Source organism: Hylaeus anthracinus, unplaced genomic scaffold (genome assembly GCF_026225885.1).
Source record: "Hylaeus anthracinus isolate JK02 unplaced genomic scaffold, UHH_iyHylAnth1.0_haploid 11994, whole genome shotgun sequence".
NCBI lineage: Eukaryota > Metazoa > Arthropoda > Insecta > Hymenoptera > Colletidae > Hylaeus > Hylaeus anthracinus.
In genome coordinates this window covers 9130052-9151039 of record NW_026534341.1, presented here as the reverse complement: position 1 = coordinate 9151039, position 20988 = coordinate 9130052, and the positions used below count along the sequence as shown (strand labels likewise).

The 20988-nt window shown below is 39.1% G+C and overlaps 2 protein-coding genes across 3 annotated transcripts in view; one reads left to right on the top strand and one right to left on the bottom strand.

The window, feature by feature from the left end:
* The window catches only part of LOC128888435 (uncharacterized), a 269895-nt gene that overhangs the window by 140799 nt on the left and 108108 nt on the right, over positions 1-20988 (top strand). The window lies entirely within an intron of this gene.
* LOC128888430 (elongation of very long chain fatty acids protein 1-like) lies at positions 11613-14724 on the bottom strand. The gene is made up of 4 exons (XM_054145283.1): positions 14507-14724; positions 13792-14063; positions 13212-13514; positions 11613-13039 (listed from the first exon to the last, which is right to left on the bottom strand). Exons 1-4 carry the CDS (start codon positions 14550-14552, stop codon positions 12875-12877), a joined length of 786 nt encoding a protein of 261 aa, XP_054001258.1. The 5' UTR covers positions 14553-14724; the 3' UTR covers positions 11613-12874.

Below are 20988 nucleotides of genomic sequence, written 5' to 3'. Positions count from 1 at the left end.
GGTATTCGCGACGGTAAGCCTGGGACGGAGGATTGTGCCAGATTTGGAAGATTTCATTGACGTCGCGAGATTGCCTCACTCCCTTCTGGTCTCTTTTTACTCTTACCTTACCTCCACGGTAATTTGAAATTTTATTCGGTGCTGCCGTAATTTGTATCGAGGTAAAATGTGTGATAAATGCACTGCGCAGTTCGTATTACATTGTAAATACTTTAGAGTGTGTAGGAATAGTTACGTATGTAAAAATATACTAACGTATGTAAGTATTGCTATGTTCGTGTTGGAAGTTTCGAACATTGAAAGAAATGTTGATAAGTCATAAAAAAAACGGATACACCGACGGTTCCGCACCACATTGCCAGTTTTTCTAATTCCGTTCTCTCGAGCCCGCACGATCGAACGCATATTTATGCTCTCCCATTTTTGTTATCGGTCGGTCAAAAAATATGGGCGCGTATTTGCATTCGTCGCAACTGTTTGTCGATGCAGGAACCGGGTAAAAAGCGCGCTGGAAATGCGAATTCCGTGGAAATAAGCGACGAGGGAAGGACCGCGAAAGTCGAATCTCGTTAAACGGGACGCGATGTTCGTTTTAAGCGCGAAAAGCCACGACGCCTGGTTGCGTAAAACGACGAGAAGACGCGGGTCAGGGTCGGAACATGGAGTATAGAGCAAATTTCCAACTTTTCCATAAATTCGCAAAGAAATATGAGATTGGCCGTGCCCTGGAATTATGGACTAGTCATTGTGCATCCGACTTTTCTTCAGCTCCTTTGGTAATGCCATAACCTACGTCTTCTCCACTCCCTTTTTTCGAAACTCCATGAACATTGTGAATCACAAGTTTTTGTTCTTTAACAATACTTTTTGGATCGCTGCACCTAGCCCGAACATTTCTCAAATTCCTTTTAGGTTTTTAAACGTTGCGATAGCTTTCAAAGTTCTCGCGAGGCTTGACGTATATTATCCTATCGTTTCATTTGATTCTTTCTTCTCTTGAGTCCTTTCTTGCAGTGGCTTTCAATTTAAATCTTTTTCCCCGGAGAGAAAAAAAAACGGGGAAGGAATGCAAAGAGCGAAAGGATGAGGGATGGATTATCTTTGAGATCTAAACGCAGATAATTCGCTTCGACTCTACTCGACGTTTTTCATTTTACTTTTCAATCTTGCATACCGATGCTTGTCACTTTTCTTTCGAACGAATCCTGAGTTGATTATTTCGTTTTTCTGTTAATACGTTTTTACTTAGATACGGATTTCGCCCATCTCTGATCCAGGCCATGTACGAATCCGCAAGGACTATCTTCAGTTTCGCGAGTTCGTGTCCCAAGGGGTAGATTGCTCTAAATTTCGCTGTTACCAACATTATTATTATAATTAAGTCTTTATTACGCGTACGTGGAAGAATATACATGCATTTGCGTAAGAGCCAGGCTGCAGCTAAAATTTTGTTATAAGATTTAATCTCGTTTATACTTATACAAAGTTCCACCGAATGGAACAGGAGTTTCCAGATAATAGACTATCATCTGTTCGTGAAGACAATTCTTTTATCACAGAAAATCACTTACCATACAATTGCAAGGACTATACAGATCCCAGTATTCCTCAACATTTCAAATGCATCGCATTTTTAAGAGAAATTAGAACTTTCATTTGAAATACTCGTGTAAGACTATCGAACGCGGGCTCGAGCATTTCTATTTGACTAACTTGCATCGTCGTCGTCGATACGGAGATAAGCAAAGTCTAGCTACATTCTACATATCGATTTTTCAGATCCCAGACCCGTTACGTTTCGCCACATGTCCGAAAATGCACGTACGGACGTGCAGATCGTAGTACTTTTGAAACAAGTTTATTTGAAATTCTCTTTCATGGAAACGCTTTCTCTTATTTCGTAGTTAGTTTATCTTTTAAATAAAATTAAGTGATTTTGACGAAGCAATTTTCAAAGGTACGCATTCCGCTTGAAAGTAAATTCAAAGAATGTCTAGACATTTCCCAGATTGCATACACTCTACATATATATTTTATACATTTCATAGAATTTGTAGATTCTAACTAAAGTGATATTTTAGATATTTCCGAATAACTTCACCGGAATTTGAAGACCGAAACGTTGTCTCGAATAGTTTTCTCTTATTTTCATTCGAAATAGAATTTGCTCTACATGTGTAGTAACAAAAGCAAGGCAAGAGAAGAGGGCGGTAGCGAGTCTTCGAAAAGTTTTTCCCGAGATTTCGTCATTCTTTTCCCCTTGTCGTTGTCAACCTTTCGCATTCCCCGCCAAGACTTCGTCCTTTCTTCCACGTTTCTCGCGGATATGGCCGTGCAGTCGCAGAGATGCATGCTCTGCATTACAAGGAGTGATATTTTATAGTTTGCAACCGTCCCCCTCGGCCTAAAACATGCCTTCCTATAAAGTACGCTTTACGACCGCAATTTCTAACTCTGGCAAAACAACCTCTGGTTTTCATCCTGTTGTGCGCTGTTTTCGACGACGGACCGTCGAACGTCGTCTCCGTTTATCGCTTCTCGCAAAGCGATGACGCTATTGCTTCGAAACGCTTTCACTTTTCGGGGAAATTTCGACGCCCACTGCGTGGGATAGGGTCATTCGGAAGTTTGTAATCGCGCATAAAGCAATATTTCTTTCTGAAATGTTCTGACACCGCCAGTAAACTGCCGTTTTATTATCCGTATTACGGCACCCTGTCAATTTGCTGAAGATTTAGAGGCTCTTGTTTCGGGCTTAAACTTGTTATCTTACCGAGGGTTGTTGCGATATTTTTACATAAACGCATCATTTTTGTATATCTCTTCTTTTCTCTTAGTGGGCAATCAAATTGTATGCTTATTTGTTCTATTTAGTGGGGTGACGAAATGCTTGGAAAATCATTTAGTAGAAAGCCGAAGCGTTATCATATTTTTATCTTTTCTCTCAATGCCTTTGTTCTCATCAAATATTTTACTGTGAGAGTGAATAACGTTTATCAAATAGTAATTATACAATATTTCTCACAAATAATCAAACTATGTATAAGGCAAAAATTCTACCAAACAAATATTCGGATTAAATTTGAAATACAATAATAAAAGTGAATGGAACCCTATGCCTGTGATATCTTCAACTGGAAAATATTAAAAAAAAAAAAAAAAAAAAAAAAAATAAAAAACAAATAAACCAGGATTGACTTTCCATGCAGATGTAATCATAATGTAATTGGACGAGAGATTTATTCGATTAATTTCCGAATGGATCGGGTCTCGCTATGTCATGCAATTTTTCAACGCAAATAGCGGTGTTACACACAGTGAGCGAAATTTGTCATGCAATAACGCTTCCAGTTTGGAAACAAATAGAGAGGAAAAAAATAGAGGGATGTCCGGTAATACACTTGAAGCAGATCGACACGGTAAAAGTCAACGATTCTAACGTTTTACAGTATCCGTTTCATCTTTCTATTTACCTTTCCAATCACATATTTGCATCCACGAATGTTTCTGTAGCGACAATCGCACGATATCCGTTGCTGATTTACTTCAAACGAATTTTATGTACCTTCTATACCGTTTACCGACTTTAATCCCATTAAAATTCCCTGATTCCGTTCGAAGGATTTCGTAGCTTAAAGCTTTCAAAGAGGTATAACGTCCAATGACAAAAGCTACTATTGAGCAACGCGTACAAATATAGTCAGTACAATTCGCATTTATAAAGCGCAACAGTAGACGCTAATAGTTTAATCCACGCCTGGATAACATCTCTAACGAATAAATTTTCGTTAGCGTTCTTACCTTTATTTCACCGAGCAATAAACGAACTCGACGTTAATTTTCTCTTATGACGACAAAAATGATCGGACGTGCATACGAATTTTCGCAACTGTTCAATTATCGTTTACAATGTAATTGAAACGGCGCGCACATTTTCAATCTGTACGTTTCTGGGAAAATATAATATTTAAATGAGTGGTGGTACACGAGTAACGTTGTTTCAATTTAATCCATAAAATATTGGCAACGGTTACAAATGTATAATAAAATCGATGGCGCAGGCGACATGCCGCATGAAACATCACACGCGAAAATCGTCTGTAGAAGATCTGCGCGTCTGTGATTGCCTGGATAAAAATATACAAAAATTTATCAACTCGATCTTTTATTCAACAAAATTTCTATCAAGATATGAATTCTACTCATTTCTGGCAATCCATTACATTCCTTTTCGTATCTTTACAAAATCATGCCGAGTGCCAATGAAATCCCTTCTGCCTGATAAAAAATGCAGAAGTCTACGTCACGTATTCAATTTCTACGATTGAACATCGTAGCCTCTTCTACGTGACTCTTACGCGGCATCGACGGTCCAGGATTAAAATTTAATCTTCGCAGTCATCTACGGATATTCCGCGGACGTAAGCAGTGGAATAAATTTTCATAAATTATTGATGAAATTTTGATACTCTGTGTTGGTTTCCCGGTAGGCACAGTGAATTTAAAGACGATTAGGGGAGTTGGTGCAGTTTCGCGAGTGTAGCTGCAATTTAACTAGCGGTTTGCATAGTCTAAACCCTAAGCAACTTTGTGTTGACACTTTGAGGTAAGCCTTGAATCTCCCATCTTCACACTGTTGAAGGATAACTTTGTCGAAGGTACGTCAATAAGGGATTCCAAAGTTTGTTGTACTGGATATTCTTCTATTGTGTGTTGAGGCACTTGTTTCTAAATCTGGCTTAGGAATAATTACTATAATTTCTGTCGTTAGATCGTTTTCCATTTTCTATTTTAAACGCGCGTTTAATCCATTTCCGTCGATTGTTTTCATAATCGTCCATGCGAACGTTCACCGCTCGGACGTCTTGATTCTTAAAACGTGATCTATCGTCGGATCTTACCAGCCACGCGGCGGAAACGCGATTCGAGTTAAGCTTCTGTATGCAGACTTCGTCCCTATAAAGTAGGTCATCGAAATGCGCGGGCACGGAATTACTCTTGATCTTAATCCTTTCGCTTCTGTCCCGACAATCGTGGGACATTCGAGGGAATCTATGCTAGTCGCCAAGGAATCAGTGATTTAGACGCGCAGAACGTTCGATTTGGATTATTTTAAACAAATTGAAGCTATTATCCATCGGAGAATATTATTTATTCTATTGGCGAATGTAAAATATACAAACACAATATCCAAAATTAATTTATGCTTGATGTAACGAATGCTTACTGATTATAGACATGACTTTCTTTTATCTTTGAATAATTATTTAATTCTAACATATTTCTTTTACCGAGGAAACAGAAGGAAACTTAACAGGGAAAAGTGATCGCCTGGGAATTGTTGAGCCAAGGCGTTCTAAATCATTTTTCAGGACCATCTCGCATCGTCGTATTTTCTTTCCACTCTGCCCTCAGCGAACAGTTTCTCGTTCTGAACCAGGCAAGTGAATTGTTGAGAGGGGTTTAAGGTCGTTCATATATCCTAGATATCGATAGCGCTCCGCCGTGGAAAATCTTACATTAATAATGCGAGTCGATTTCAGAAAATTCAGTTTTCCTCGCTGGTTGGATATATGGCGAACTAAAAATCGTAATGGTGTAAGTAACGAAATAAAGATTGAGCAACGTCACACATTTCACAGTATTTTTTTGTCGGGGTGTGAAATTATTGTGTAATTCAATTTTTCATTTTTTTTTCTATTTACACTACAATGTATCATGTTTGTGTTGAATAAACAATTCATCAAAGTTGCTCGCCCATTATAAATTTGTTTGATCTTGAAATGTAAGAAGCAAATTGAACATTTCTTTCCGTCGTTTTCGTTCGCGATCACGTTATTGGTGGAACGAAACATCATGGAGTATTATTTTCGTCCACGTCGCGTGTTTGGCAACACACGTTGTGTCAGATCGATATTTAATTTAAAAGCTTCGTCGACACGTGAGCTGCACAGTCTTCGACGCTTTTTCTGCGACAAATTCATTAATTTCAATGCCTTTGATCGACCACGCGGAGTAGAAGGTGGTCGACCGTGCATTTGAAAAGCTTTTTGCTCCTCGCGTAGATGTCGAATACATTAAACATCTAGAAATGAAACATCGTCTGGAATCGTATAATAACCATTATTTAGAGCGACCTTTGAACTCGTTAATAATCGAAGGGAAATATCGAAAACATACAAATTTCAATATTCAAGTGGAGCTTGTGTATTCAATTTTAAATAGAATAAAACGGAAGATAAAATGTTGAGAATCTTTAAAAAAAAAGGAGCATAATTTACCGTGAAGATAAATTTGCATTGCTCCGATCGTCCACACTTGTGAAGTGTTTTTCGGTGGCTCGCTGCTTGAGACGCGAACGAAATCAATTGCTCACGAGAAATTGGCGGTGCATACGGCGTTTGAACTAATTTGAATGGACGTGTACACGTATACGTATCAGCATACATGGTACACACCGGCAGGAAACTCTGGTAACCTGCAGAAGTTTAATCCACCTGCCGGATGCGCGCGAGGAACGTAATGGCAATTAGTCATTTACGCGAGCAATTTAGGCGAAGCATTACCTTGTGGAAGTTTTCGATCGAACGATGAATTTCCTCTGCTTTCCGTTGGAAGTTCGCGTTCATCGTGCCACTTTCTCGTGTTTTATTATTGCGCTGGTGAAAACCGTGGGACGTTACACGACACGTGAAGCCCTTGCAAATATTCGACGCCGTTGCTTCTCCGAATCGAACAGGTGCAAATATTGCATGTTGCACGTGTCCCTGCAATATCGCGGGAATCCTCTGGAAGATACCGAAGGGAATGATTTAATAGAACTTTATTATTCACTCTACACTTACGGACGAGCTATATACTTCCACGAGCTATTATGAAACTATAAAATAGTAATTTATAACTACGTATTCTGTTTTAGAGAACAGCTTTTTGCTAAAGTGGAAATTTCCAAAAGAATCTTTTGCCGAAATGGAAATGGACAGATTTAGATAGAACGTTTTATTGTCCGAGAAAATGAATGCATATAAAAAGATGTGCGAGAAATACATGAAAAGTAATGGTGGGAATTACTTTTAACTTAAATCTCCGTTATTAATTTGCCCTATTTATATTTTCCAGATCTGCTTCGCTTCGTCTCTCTCAGTTTATTTCCGCTGCTTTGGCCACCAGTTTCTCTTGCTATTCTAAATCAACGCTCGTGAAAGTTTTAAACGAGAGGGGTGTGGAATCGTCGTCCTTATTATTACCATAAAAACGCGACCCGCAATATTTCATCGGGCCGAGTCGTGGAGCAGGAGTAATCGAGTTCTTTCCCAGAGTATGACGTTTCTTAACAATGGTGCTGGTCTTTACTACGCGGGGTAATTCCACGTCTTATCGCACGTACGCTTTTTCCGCCCGAAAGAGAAATATCGTTTTGTATCAGCCACGCTCGGAAACTTTTTCGTTCTTTGTTTTCTAAGCGACTCTGTTGTTCCTGGCTCTTAACAACAAATGACCCGAATTACCCGTACTTACTCTAAAATACACCTCGGTGGATACTCCACTCTTTAATTCCGACACGCAATTTTTAGTACCTGGCTAGATGTTTAAAATTCAGTCTCATATCGTGGCCAATTGAAGATCCATATGGGTAGCCAATTAATCATATAATTCTAGAAATATGTGGCTGAAACTTATGCATCTATTCGTCTTAAGTATAGACAAAATATTTATTTGGAGCCTCTCTGTATATTTGACAATGTTCTCACAGACTGTTTTATTTCCATTACTTACTTTGTAGAGAAATTTCTGATTAGGGGCGCGCGCTGAAATCGAAAATTGATTCGACAGTCCCTTCTCGTTAACGAAAGCGAATTGAATAATGCGGCGAGGGGTTGTTTCATTTAACGGCGACAGTGGATACGTATTAGTTAGCTATTTTACATTGTTCAGGAGGGAACCGTCGACGTAGGCAAGTATGTCAACCGGCGTTTCATAGGGAAGAACAATGGTCGCGGCAGGCACAGTGCAAAGTGACGATATAACAGCCCACGGGGAACAAAAGCGATGCGGGTATACTTGTTTAAAACGCTTACGTCGATCTCTCAATTGTCGAGTTCTGCGTCTCTGTCTTTTACCGTTCTATTGCATATCCCTCTGCACGTAGCAATATTGATATTTGCATTCTCACGGCTGCATCGAGACTACTCGTTTCTGTTTCAATTTCTGGCATCCTTCAAAACTTTATGGATCTTTACGCTTCCTGAAGCTTTTGATCGCGGTCGTACGAGTGTGTGCGAGTTTTACTTGAACTAAGGTGAAAGGATGTACGTTATTCAGGCTTCATGTGGCCATCTACAGAACAATTCGCAAATGTAGAATGAAAGTTTTTATTACGAGGCTCCATTTACGAGGAATCCCATTCACGTACTTCCGACAACATCTATTCTCCGTACAGTTCAGCGATATGTGGTTGTCTAATACGAAAACGGTTCTCCATCGCTGATCTAAATTCTCGCGTGCCTCCATACGGATCACAGCTGATTATTAAATTAAACGTGAAACTCATATTTGAACTTTTATGCTGGCAGAAAAGTAATTTCGATTTTCGTTATTCTACAAAAGAAGAATTTACTGAAAGCTTTGTGGGAGATGGAGAAACGCTCTTTGTATTCTTCGCCTGGCAATTTCATACTTCGAAGTCGGACTGTCTTTGATGTCTCGAACTCCTAGTTTCGTGAATTATTCTGACCGAGAATTTGTTATCAAGCGTCTATGAATCAATGATTTACGTATCAAAAACGCAGGATAAAATGAGTATTAAATGGTAACTCGCGATTCAGACATAAACAGACTCCAACAGGTTTAATTTCTGTAAGTCGGTTTTATCGTGCTTGGGACCCGTGCCACGTAAATACTTGAGGTACTTTTAATTCCACAGAAAACAAGGAACACTGGTAAACTATTCGATGGCTACGCTACGAAATCGTTTGCGGAGGAAAAATTTGAACCGTTATTTTTTCCCAGCGTGCCATTTCGACCAAATATTCGCTGCAATTTTGCAAAAATATGAGCTTTTAACGCAGTGGGACACTGCAATTTGTTTCTTTCTTTTATACGGTTATTTTTTGGCATAGGTTTCTCAGTTATTCGAGAAGGAGGGGACGCGGCCGCGAAACGAATTCTGTCAGATAATGGGCTTTTAAAGCGCACGTGGAGCCGAAACTACGAGAAACATGTTCGTTAGAGTGTCTGTGAAGTTTTTGCATCCCCCTGGCGCTATGAAATTATCGCGCGATTACTTCCAAGCGATGAATTCCATCGTTCTTCTTCTATACAGTGTTCGCGGGAATTCTGAAACTATAAGGTATGTTAAAACGATGGGGCTTAAGTGAAATTTTTTTTGGATGGTTTTATTGGCCAAATAGGCAAACTAACGCGTTATTACCTTCTACGCGTTGAGAAATCATCTTCTAATGATGAAAGACATCTTCTGAAACCCTAAAAAAATTTATATAAAGTACGACACGTCACAAAATGCTTCTCATAAATCCGTGTAACACATGACAGTATCAAAACTGCACTGAAAAAGACATACAGCGTTTCCACGCGCATACCATCAGCTTCGAAAAGAATCAATCCACTGTATCGTCTGCTTCTCTCCGAACAGAAATCCCAAATATGTCACTTTAAAGTTTATTTTCCCTCCCAAGGCGCGAGGTAACTGGAGACCGTAATAAATGTCGGCTGAAGTGACTTTGGATTTCTAAGGAAAAATTCAACGAATGGATTTCACCAGCGCGTGAGATGGGAAGTTCATTTTGAAGTTTCGCGGATCTTTCATGAAAATTCTTCGCTAAAATTCGCTCGAGCTAGCACCTAGCGGTTTCAGACGTCGTCTTCGCGGCCGATTCGCGAGGCCAAATTATAAGCAGTAAATTAAGCGGAAGATTTTTCGGCCGGGATCTCGGTAATTGAGGCCTCCCGCTTCAATGGCTCGGAATTAATGGTTACGGACGACCCTCTATGAAAGTTCAAAAAATTGCTTCGCTTAATAGAAGTTCGAGGACGCTCGTTTCGCTTGGTAAACTTGGCGGGGGTCGTCCGTAAGCGTAGCGGGCGATAAAATGTCGGGAGCCTCGACGATCGTCGAAAATAATTTCAGGAACGTAGTGCGCTTCCAGCTAAGATATTTCCATTGTTACGAGGCTTCTGGGGCTCCTGAAGCTGCCGACGTTATACCGACCGTCGATTTTTAGTCACCAGAGGATACCGACGATCCGTGGAGCGAACGTCCTGGACGTTGAGAAACAGGTCCGTTCGACCTGGCTCTTATCATCCTGGTTGCTCGAGCGCGCACCGCAACGAACCGGAATTAGGATTCTCTGAATCTAATGGCACGTAAAGCGGAACGGTACGAGTCCAGAAACGTTTTCTGCTTGGTAATTATCGATCGGTTAAAGATGTCGACGATGCTCCAGAACGAGAAACGTTATCGAGCTTTGGCTTGCAGAATTACAAGGATTAGTCCTGACTGGGTCGGTGTCGTTATTGGAAACCATCGCCAAGAAGCTCCGGCGACTTACTTCGTTCGTATTGGTATCGGTAACTTCGATGTATCTTTTTCTGAAGGTATTCTTTGTCGAACTTAACATTTACTTCGATGTCTAAATGTTTGCAAAGTCCTGCTTTTGAATTCTTGACTTTTTTATTTCTCAAGAATTGCAGCGGAATTATAAGTTTATCTTGACGGAACGTTTTCCAGTGGAAAAATTGCTTAAGACCATTAGGCCCATCTAGTCAATGGATAGACAGTTGTCACAAATTAAATTAATGATCAGGAAATTAAATTCGATCAAATGAAATCAATAGTAAGATTGTATTTAAAGCGACAGAAAGATGTATTATATTATGCCACAGGTTTATTTTTCACGAACAGCTTCACAAGTTTTTGTTTTTCTTTGGCCATTCTTTTTGGCTTCCATTTATCTTCGTCGCTTATTGCATTTTTTTGTCGTTTGTAATGCCGAGGAACACAATTTCTCAGGTTTGCTATACTATATCATCATGAGTTGCACTTTGAAATTCAATCTTTTGAAGATACACACTGAAACCTAATCTTTTAAGGCTTCCCATTGAAATGCGATCCCGCCACGGGAGCCATAATTAATCTCTCAACTAGAAATGGAAGGTGATAAATTGAATGGTTTCCTCAAAGTTTGTATCATCCATTTTATATCGCTGCACACTGAAAATTGAATTCGCTGTGCCCGTCTCGTTGTATTTTGATTTTCGCGTTGAAAACGATGAAATTAATTAAAAACGCTCGGTATTTGCAGAAACAGCATCGCAAGCTGTCATTGACCTGATCAAATTGTTCGTGGTTTTGTTCCTGTTTTTGACTTCAGTTTTACGCGAAGCGTTTTTTATTCGTACTATATAATTTGAATAAATTTCTGATTCGAAACAGGAATGGGCACAATTCTTCTTTGGATACACGTTTCGTTTATCAAACAACTGTTTATTCATTGCTTATTAATCGAAAATTAGAATTTAAAATACATGATAAATGATTTTACAATAGACAGGAGCAAAAATCGAAGTATTAAATCGGATAAACGTCGCGAATAAATTTCTATACCTTTGTTTTATTCATTCGCCCATTTCTGTTCCAACACACTTGTATTTCAGAAACTGTTTCACCATTCGCTTCGTTATTTGCATTTTTATTTAAATCTCTTCAAACAAATTTTTTTTTCTACGATCGAGCTACTAAAAACATTTACAATCGACAAGGCACAATAAATAAGAATACTTTCGACGAAGTTTCTGAATATCCTTTTAAATTTAATCTTAATTGACTGCTCGAAGAACGTGGACTTATATTTTATGAGCCTCTCGAAAAGAGTCCCTTCGTATCTCGAGATCTTTATTGACAAACTTGAATAGGATATTCGAATGCAATTAATTCACTGAAAGTTTCAGTTCCGAAGACTATCGGATGCAAGCACGGTTGATCGATTGAATGAAGTCCAGTGCGATTCTGGAAATTTCTTGAATCATTACAACGTCTCAGAAATTGTTGAATTGTCAGGAAATTCTTTGTACACATATCCTACTAAAAAGAAATATTATTTCCTAATAAAATACTACCACAACTGCTCTTGTTCGCAGAGATTATATTAACGTGTCTTTCTATGTTTCAGGTGAGTAAATTCTTGGCTTGTCTTTTGGAAACAGCAGAAACTCATAGAAGAACGTATGTGTGTAAGTGCGAAATTATTAATTCACTATATGTGTCTAATTAAATATTTTAGAGTATCGTGTAAAACATTAGTCGCCTTCTCTATTTGTTCCCTCGATAAGAATTATTTTATCTATCGTCCATAGCTCTGAATTTTGATCGCTTCTCCTCTTTATCTAGTACGCGTACTGTTATTACAATCGACGACAGCGAGCCAGAAGTTCGCGCCCATAGAAATGAAACACTGTGTTCGATCTTAATTCGTGTAAATATAGACGCACTCGCGTATGTAATTTCACTCTATTGTTATCTTTTCTATGGATTTGAATATGGTAATCGTCGGGTGTCGCGTATCATTTGAATTTGACTTTGATTGTATTCTTTCAGTGGAATCTCTGTTTTACATACGACAGGCGTTCAATATTCATGCGTTATTTACAATAGTAACAATGTTAAATTGTTACTTACTAACGTACTATTGTGAACGAATATTTTCGTACAGAACTTTCGTTTCGTATTTTCGAATAGTACATATGGATTACTCGTTTGGTATAAAGTTGCAGGATGATATAATCGTGGGTAGTGTCGTGGTTAAAACGCAGCAAAGAACATTAACACTTGTAACTGAAAGATACAGTATATGCTGTTTCAACTCTTCTTTCCTTGTGGCTTGTATCTTCTCTGGTAAAAGTTGTAGAATAGGACGAAATTCATGATCAGGTTAATCCCAGATATCGTGCCTGGCACCCTCGACACTGGACACGATGGCAAAAACGATTGCACGTGCTGCAGCAGCAGGATGACGAATTGTGCCTGTTGAGAAAGTGGCATAGTGTTCGTTAATTTAATATCAGAAATCGAGGATTACACATTTAAGAATTTACATGTAATAATTTTAATGGATCTTGAAGGTCAAACTGACAGGTCAAACTAAAAAGTCAAATATTGTACAAGGAAGGTACCAACTTTTCCGATCAATGCTTACCATTTGGGTGATGGTCAGCAGAGGTTTGAACGGGTTTAATAGTTTCTGCGCGTTGTCGCCAAATGCGCTGAACAAATAATAGGTGTACATGATCACGTGGACGGTGCAGTTTACTAAAAGCGTAAACGACGCCATGGCAATTGCGTAGTATCTCGTTATGTACCAAGACAACAGCAGCGTCGATATGTGATGGTACAGATGTAAAAAGGAGACTTGACTGTCCTTTTTCCTCAGCACGAATACCACCGTTTCGACCAAGTCGATTAATTTTATTATTGTCCCGAGCCACATTATGTGAGCTAACTGTAACGACAAAACGAATCGATACGAAACATTAATCGTGAATATTAGCGACTATATTCTAAAGAAATATATATCACAGTAACAGATATATCACAATAAATAATATAAATTAATATAATTCTCAATTTAAAGAACGAAAGGATAAAATAGTCACGATTTAATTAGTATATTTAAGCGAATGTTAACTTATATAGAATGTTCAATATATCGTGTCCATGCAATGATTTCGAGCGACTTATTGTAATATGGTTTCATGATTACGTTGATCTCTAAGTACCTTGTAGGGACCAGGTTTGTAGGAGTAGTCTGGTAATTCGCAAAATACTGATATTTCGGTGAACCAACCAACGCTGATGAATTGCTGCACTATATACGCATTGGCGATGATTTGGAAGACGTTGTAGCATTTTATGAAAGTTTTCAATTTGTACGGTTTCCTGTCCTTCATATACTCCGGTCCATATTTTAAAACAAAGTACAGATACGTGAATATGATGGTCGGGATAAGAATGGGCGAGCTAACGAACGGCAAATGGTTCGTTCGTGGATCTGAAATTACAAGTAATTGGAATTATAATCTTGGAACTGTTAATTTTCTGGGAATTCAACTTTAATTCAGAATTGTCTGCTTTGAAAGACAATTCTCGTAGATAGACGAGTACGATGATCTGTGACTCGAGATCGTGCAAGCTTAACGAAGTTCAAATAGTAGCATTATTGAATTTTGGGATAGATATGCCTTAAAATAGCACAATTTTGCCATAAAAATAAACTTCTATTCAAAAGGGTGGAATTAAACATTGTTACGTTCTTGAAGCATTGAGAATAAATTTTCAATTTATCGTTAAGGAAAGAGGACTCTAGACAACTCATTTTCATATCTCAATCGTTGACACAAAGAAAAACATCAAGACTATAAGACTTTTAATATTTTTCGTTTAAAATTTTTTTGCTGTCTAATATCTATCTTCTAACTTCATCGAATTACTCACCAGCGCATTGATTCCAATAAAAATCGTACAACTCCGCAATTCCCATTTTCAGCGTTCGCCGTTTTTCCTTGTTCAAAACACACGAATCACACGGGAAACTTAACCCAGCAACTTACGCTTTTATGTTTATAACGGGACGGTGCCACGTAGAGTGTTATACACATAGAAGCGTATTAAACCAAACCTGATTAGTGTATTAGCTTAAATGTTCAGGGATCGGTCCGTGCGGAGCGTATTTATAAAGGTGGCCTTTGTACGCACAATGTAAATCCGTGTCACGGTATTCTCAGTTAATATGTACATTAATTTAAAGCGCGTAAGGTCTTTAAAATACCATGAGATCACATAGCTATTGTCAAGCCAATACGTAAAGTTAAACGAGGTGGGGCGTCGTCACATTAATATCCCCTTACGGATTTTATTTCCATCAGCAATTGACTAGTGACGGAGTATACATCTCTGTCTTCGACTTGTTGCCTTTATCGAGAACTCTTACTATTTTAGGAAATTCGACTTCAGCCCCTAACAAACAAATGTTATATAAATGTGCAGGAACACGATCATGTAGCTATTAAATGTTATAAATTATTTGGAAGATCTCGAAGTCCATAAGCTTTTGAGAAAATCCAACAGACAATGTCAATGAATTAATGACTGTGAATGAACAATGAATAGTTATGAAACAATTCCGTGGTCAAGAATTTTTTTATTTGATGCCATTCGTATTAGCATCTCATTCACCATAATTCCTGACGAATGTGACGCTCGTTCCAGGTTTATTCGATAATAGTTTTGCCACGACTGGATGAATATCAAATTAATTTATGCGCAAAGAATTGCGTGGGAACAATCGATCGAAAATGCGCGTATTAAATGTTTCTTAATTTCGTGTATTACGTAACACATGGTAATCGTTATTTATGAAATGTTTCCGCTTGACCCTGAACACGAGTTCGCTAATTTCGATTTAATTTGAATCGAAACTATGCGTTCATCCACAGGGATGAATTTTAACTATCATAGGAAGTTCTTATTGTGAGGTTTAAGTCCTGATTCCTTTGGAAAACTGGTTTAACCTACTTGTACACTGATCAACGCATGTAAGTCTATGGTATAGAATTGTAAACTTGAGGTTAGAAATATTGGGTGGTGATAACCTACGATATCTGTCAATCTGAATCAGTCGAGAATGAACTGGCTAGTTTCAGGTCATATCGAGAATAGTTTGTTTGAATTTCATTTATTCTTTTCTAGTAGAACTTTACTTTCAATCTTTTTTATATTCTTGCATATTGTTTGCATTTTATAAGTTCTTGCACATTCAAGTTTCCTATAAATGTATAAAAATCCGCAGTCTACTGATGACATCTAAAGGCTGAAACTTAGTTTCCTTACTTTTGATTTTGGTTTTCTATTAGCCTGTCAAGTAACCCCCCGTAAAATGTATACCATCAGTAAATAAACACCCCGTGCACGCAAAATTGGAACGTCGCTAATGACCCTACTTCTTCTTGTTAACTAGAGCGCTGCTTGTATTTCATTTGAAATTTTCCTTCATGGTCACTCAACGATGAATTCTGGGCTAAATTGGACGGCCCTTGAGAAGTTCGCAAGGAGCCTCTACGCAAATGGTGGAGATCCCGCGAAGAATCGATGAGTTGCCACGGGGTCGGCTACAAGAAGTTCCCTAGGGAATATGTTAAGTATCGCTGATTGAGGTAGTTCGGTCGACGAAAGCTGTCTCGAGGGAATAGATGGCAATTCGAACATTTAGTTTCGCTCGGTCTCCGGCAGGAGCGTTCGAATGGGTGAAGAAGTCCTCAAAGGGCAATGAAAGATCGCTGTAGTGTGATGTAAATGAAATTTAGCGACCTCGTTTCAACTATTTTTTATGGCCCATTTACACTTTGACGGCGTAAAAGCGATCGCAAACACAAGGCAGACGACTTCTGGCACGCTGTTCCCCGACGAGTCTTAAATATTCAAGAGCCCAAACCCAATATTGAACCCAGGTCTCAGATTCCGAGTGGTAGTCCTTTGATCTTGGAAATTTCGATCACCCGATACTCGATTTCAGCATTGTTCCGTGCCTGAGGCTGTAGTAGAACTACAGCAAAACTTCGCAATAACGGAACGAACCACCAATAGAATAGCATATTTTGTTAAGCTGACTTAGAAAAAATTTATTATTCTTAGAAAAAAAGGAGATAGATGTAGAATTGGCAGCTCGAAAGAGATACCAAAAACCCATAGCAGATATATTACACCAGTGAATTACAAATAATTTATCAAAGTTCCCAATTTTTTACTAAGTTTGTAGGAAAATGTCCTCACCCCTTCCGGAAGCTTTCACAACTTTTAGATTATCTCGCTACGACAGAAATTTCTGCAATTTTGATACGAAGGGATGTTTCAGAATTCACGTTGGCGGAGGGATGTATTAAGCATCGCTAATCGAGGCAGCTTAGCCGACGTAAGCTGCCAGGAGTAAAGTGGTAACTCTGCTGGCAGCTAGGCTGGATGGGCTGCAGGAGGAGTCGGTAGCCTGGGAGCCTCTGGCTAAGTGCTGCAATTTATTTTATTACCCTCAAGCGTCTACGTTTGGGGAAACCCTCGGCCCGTGGTCTCAGTTCGCGGCGAAAACACTGGGACGGGAACGTAATTTACACCAACATGGTCGGTGTGCTGCACGAGGTAGGAGGAATGGAACACGGTGTATCGACACGAACGCGAACCAGGAAGGGTCGTTTCGTTCGCTGTTGTTGACACTCCATTTCTGTCGGCTGGGTCGTGGCAGCACCTACCCCCCAACCCCTGACGAGACGTCTGATCGTATTTTCCTTTCGATTGTCTTTTGATTTACGGCGCCGCGGTCGGGAAACTGCGACGACGCGCGGAATTCATTGGGAAAAAATGAGAATGAAGATGGAGTGGATCGAGCGAGGTGATTTGAATAGGGAAAACCAGGTCATCTCGTGGATCGAGGCCTCGTCTGTCAGCGGAATCATTATTGGCCGGGTTTAGCGAACCCATTGCCACGTTCTCGAATTAATTTCGCGTCAACGAGCGACCCAGTGTAACCAGGAAACGTTTCTTTGAATATTTCGTTAGAAATCCGCAAGACAGCAATGGAAAATTCCAATCTTTACGATACAAAGGACATCCATTTGCTTTACAGCTTGGCTATTGCGGATGAACAGTTCGAACGTAACTGCCCCGTTGGATGAAATCGTTCGTTATGTTCCGTGTGCGAAGTAACGTTATGTTCCCAGAAATTAAACAGTATTCTAAAATAGCACCAATTTACGAGTGCTTGGCACATATGGAAACAGATGCGGTGTTTTCGTGTTTCTTTTTTCAAAACCGACGCCACAGGCATAACAACAAAAATGCGCAGGGAAAAATTGAACGGTTGTCGTTGCGGTAACTGGAACGAAATTGCAAAAACGATTGTGAAACAAATGGGGAGGAGCAACAATCATTTCACCTGCTGAATGACGCTTTCGCTTTGGTGGTCAGAATTGAATATGAGAATTTGAAAAGCAAACAATTACCTTGCTTTCTCTGCAAGTCTATACACACAGATATGACAATACTCATTTATTTTTCAAAAATTCTCGTTTTACGTCTAATTCTAGTCTGACCGTTAAGATCAGAGAAATTTAGCTTGATTATAATACTCGGAAAATTCAAACAGCCTGCGGCAAAGACGCTTATATTTTTCATAAAAATGATTGAGAATCGGTACAAATATTGGTCACTATTACTCAAGTAATACCAACCACGACGACGAAAACGCCAAGCGAAATGAAAATTTTATTCGAAAAACCGTTTGAATAAGAGTTTACTTCTACATATAACGTCCGAGTCCCAGTGGAATATTACTTTTCATTCCAGACGATCGTTTGGAACGTCGTGCAAACAAGCGGGAACTGGTCGTGTAAAACGATACACCCGGCGTTTCGTAGTGGCGCGAAGGCAAAATAGTGGGAAATGGGGTGTTTTCGCTCGACAGGACAACGACGCAGGAAGAAATGGCGGAATTCCGGTCGCGGCAGTCCTACAACTGCGATTCGTTGTAGAATTACTGTTTTCATTGCGCAACAACGCGTGAAATAATTCTGTACGGTTAATATTAAATAAATACATCGGGCTGGCCGTGCGTTTTCCGCTCGCGGGATCAGCTTAAACACAACTAAACGCGATCGAAAACGGTCAAACACGGTCAGGAATTTGCTCGACGGCTCTATGCATCGAGAAGCTTTAGAAAATAATACTCGCGCGTGTATTTGTAGCCGATAATTTGCGCGTAGCAATTTACCAGGTTCCCGGGTTCTCTCGTTTCGCCTGGCGAGAAATTTTTAACGCGATTACCTCCTCCTGCATGTTATGGACACGAGTATGCACCGAGTTTACGGTAGGGACGTGACTTCTTCGCTATTTTCGAGATTAAGAGCTTCTGAGTACTTTTAGTTTGGCAGGTTGACGTTGCTCGCGTGTAATGGGATGAAAACTCGAATTTCTAAGTAGAATTTGGGACTTCTGGATCTCCTTGGAATCGAAGTTATTAGGAGCAACTCGAAGTTATTTGGAGTGAAATGTAATTGAAGTATAATCGAAGTAAACTTGAAGTTATTAAGAGTGAAACTCCTCGAAATATTAATGTTCTTTTTGCAATTAGGGTGTACGTAAATCGCTGATTTGCCGAAATCTCGAGTGCAAATGTTCGACTTTTAAAATTGAAACAATAGTCGTATATTTAATGAACAGACTGGCTGGAAACTATTTAGAGATTCACGCGTGGATGGTGACGCACATACACCGGATATACGTTTCAACCATAACAGTCGAGATATCGTAAACTGACGCGAGCGACAGAGTTGGATTAGGCTATTGCCGGCTGGCTTTTCACATTAAGGACGCGCGTAGCGTTCCCACGTTGTATAACCGCATATTCCGCACGGTAGGTTTTACAGAATTCAGGAAGTCACCCAAAAGGACGTGCCTGCGTATCATTTAGAATTTGTAACTTTTTACTTCATTATTTATAATATAATGCAACTCCTAGCTTCGGACATTTGTTATAATTCGAGCTTCGAAATATAAATATCTTGTTTAAATATTCAAAATTAAAAAGCCTTTAAAAAGTCTAAAAAAATTCTCTTCGGTATTCTAAAATCCTTGCTTTAATTTAGAAGCCTTTGGAGACCAATTTATAGTTTATAGTTCTCGCGTAATTTATGAGAATTTCCACCAGTCTCTGTTCGTTAATACATCAAACGAGGAATCGTCAAGTAAATCAAAAACGGTGAGAAACAGCTGCCTGTAGATGGCGAAACGATTACGAAGTCCAATTGATTTCTAGGAAACGAATTCCCAAAAACGATTCGAATCGCTGGTAATCCCAGGGCTCCGCTTGTCGGAGCTAACGAACAAGTGGAACAAACGATTCCACGTAGAAAGCCCTCCGAGTCAGAGAAAATCGACTGGTCAACCGTGTATTTAATTTAGTGCCGTTTTCCGCACGTTTCCGCGTGCTGGGACCGAGTGTTTACGATTCGAGACCTAAAGCACGGGTGTCTTAATGAAATAATTGGAAGGCGGAGTAATGTCGATCGAGCAAACCTATCAATTACGCGCTCAATTGATCGGAGAGGTTTGTAACGGGACGTCAATTCCACTGTTCTGGATGTGAGCAGAGAACAGAGATGCTCGAGCGTGAAATGGAAATGGAGAAAACGGAGCGACAAGAGGAGAATAGCGAAATGTGTAAACAAGAGGTGAAGCCAGAAAAATGGAAATAAAGAAAACCCGTCGTTGTTAAGAAAAAATGGAAAAATTCCAGTGGAACGAGGAACACAAAAATTCAAGAGACAACAGAGCGCAAGTCGGAGGTGGGTGAAATTTTATTCGAATAATAAACGACAAATAGAAACACCGTACAGAGATTTAGTTGCCACGTTTATCTCAGCAAATATCAGGTTGGACAAGCTTTTATTCGTTGAGGGAGAAATATAATTTTGTTATTTACATTTGTATTATATTTTTGAAGGAGTAAAAGACAATAGTAAAATCCTATAAATGTGTAATACGATGTGTGAGGGGGATAATGATATAAATTAAAGCGAATGTGAACAAAGCGTCACGATATTGGACGAAATTCTTGCGTACTAACTCAGTCACCACACAGCCAGAAAGCGTGTTATTTGAAGAATATGAACTGACAAATATTTTATAACCAAAAGTTAGTAACCCAAGCTTAAAAATATAAACCATGTAATAGTAGTAACGATGTTGAACATTTAATATAAAGTATTTATAAAATCAACTGTATTATTTAAATCAAAGGTTTGGTTATTAGTAATTTATTACAATTTGACGTTACTGAAGAAAGTACGGCGTAAAGAAAAGTAATAACCACACCTTTAAATTTACTCTCTGGTAACGCTTCTATATCATCTTTATAGAGATGGATTATCTTC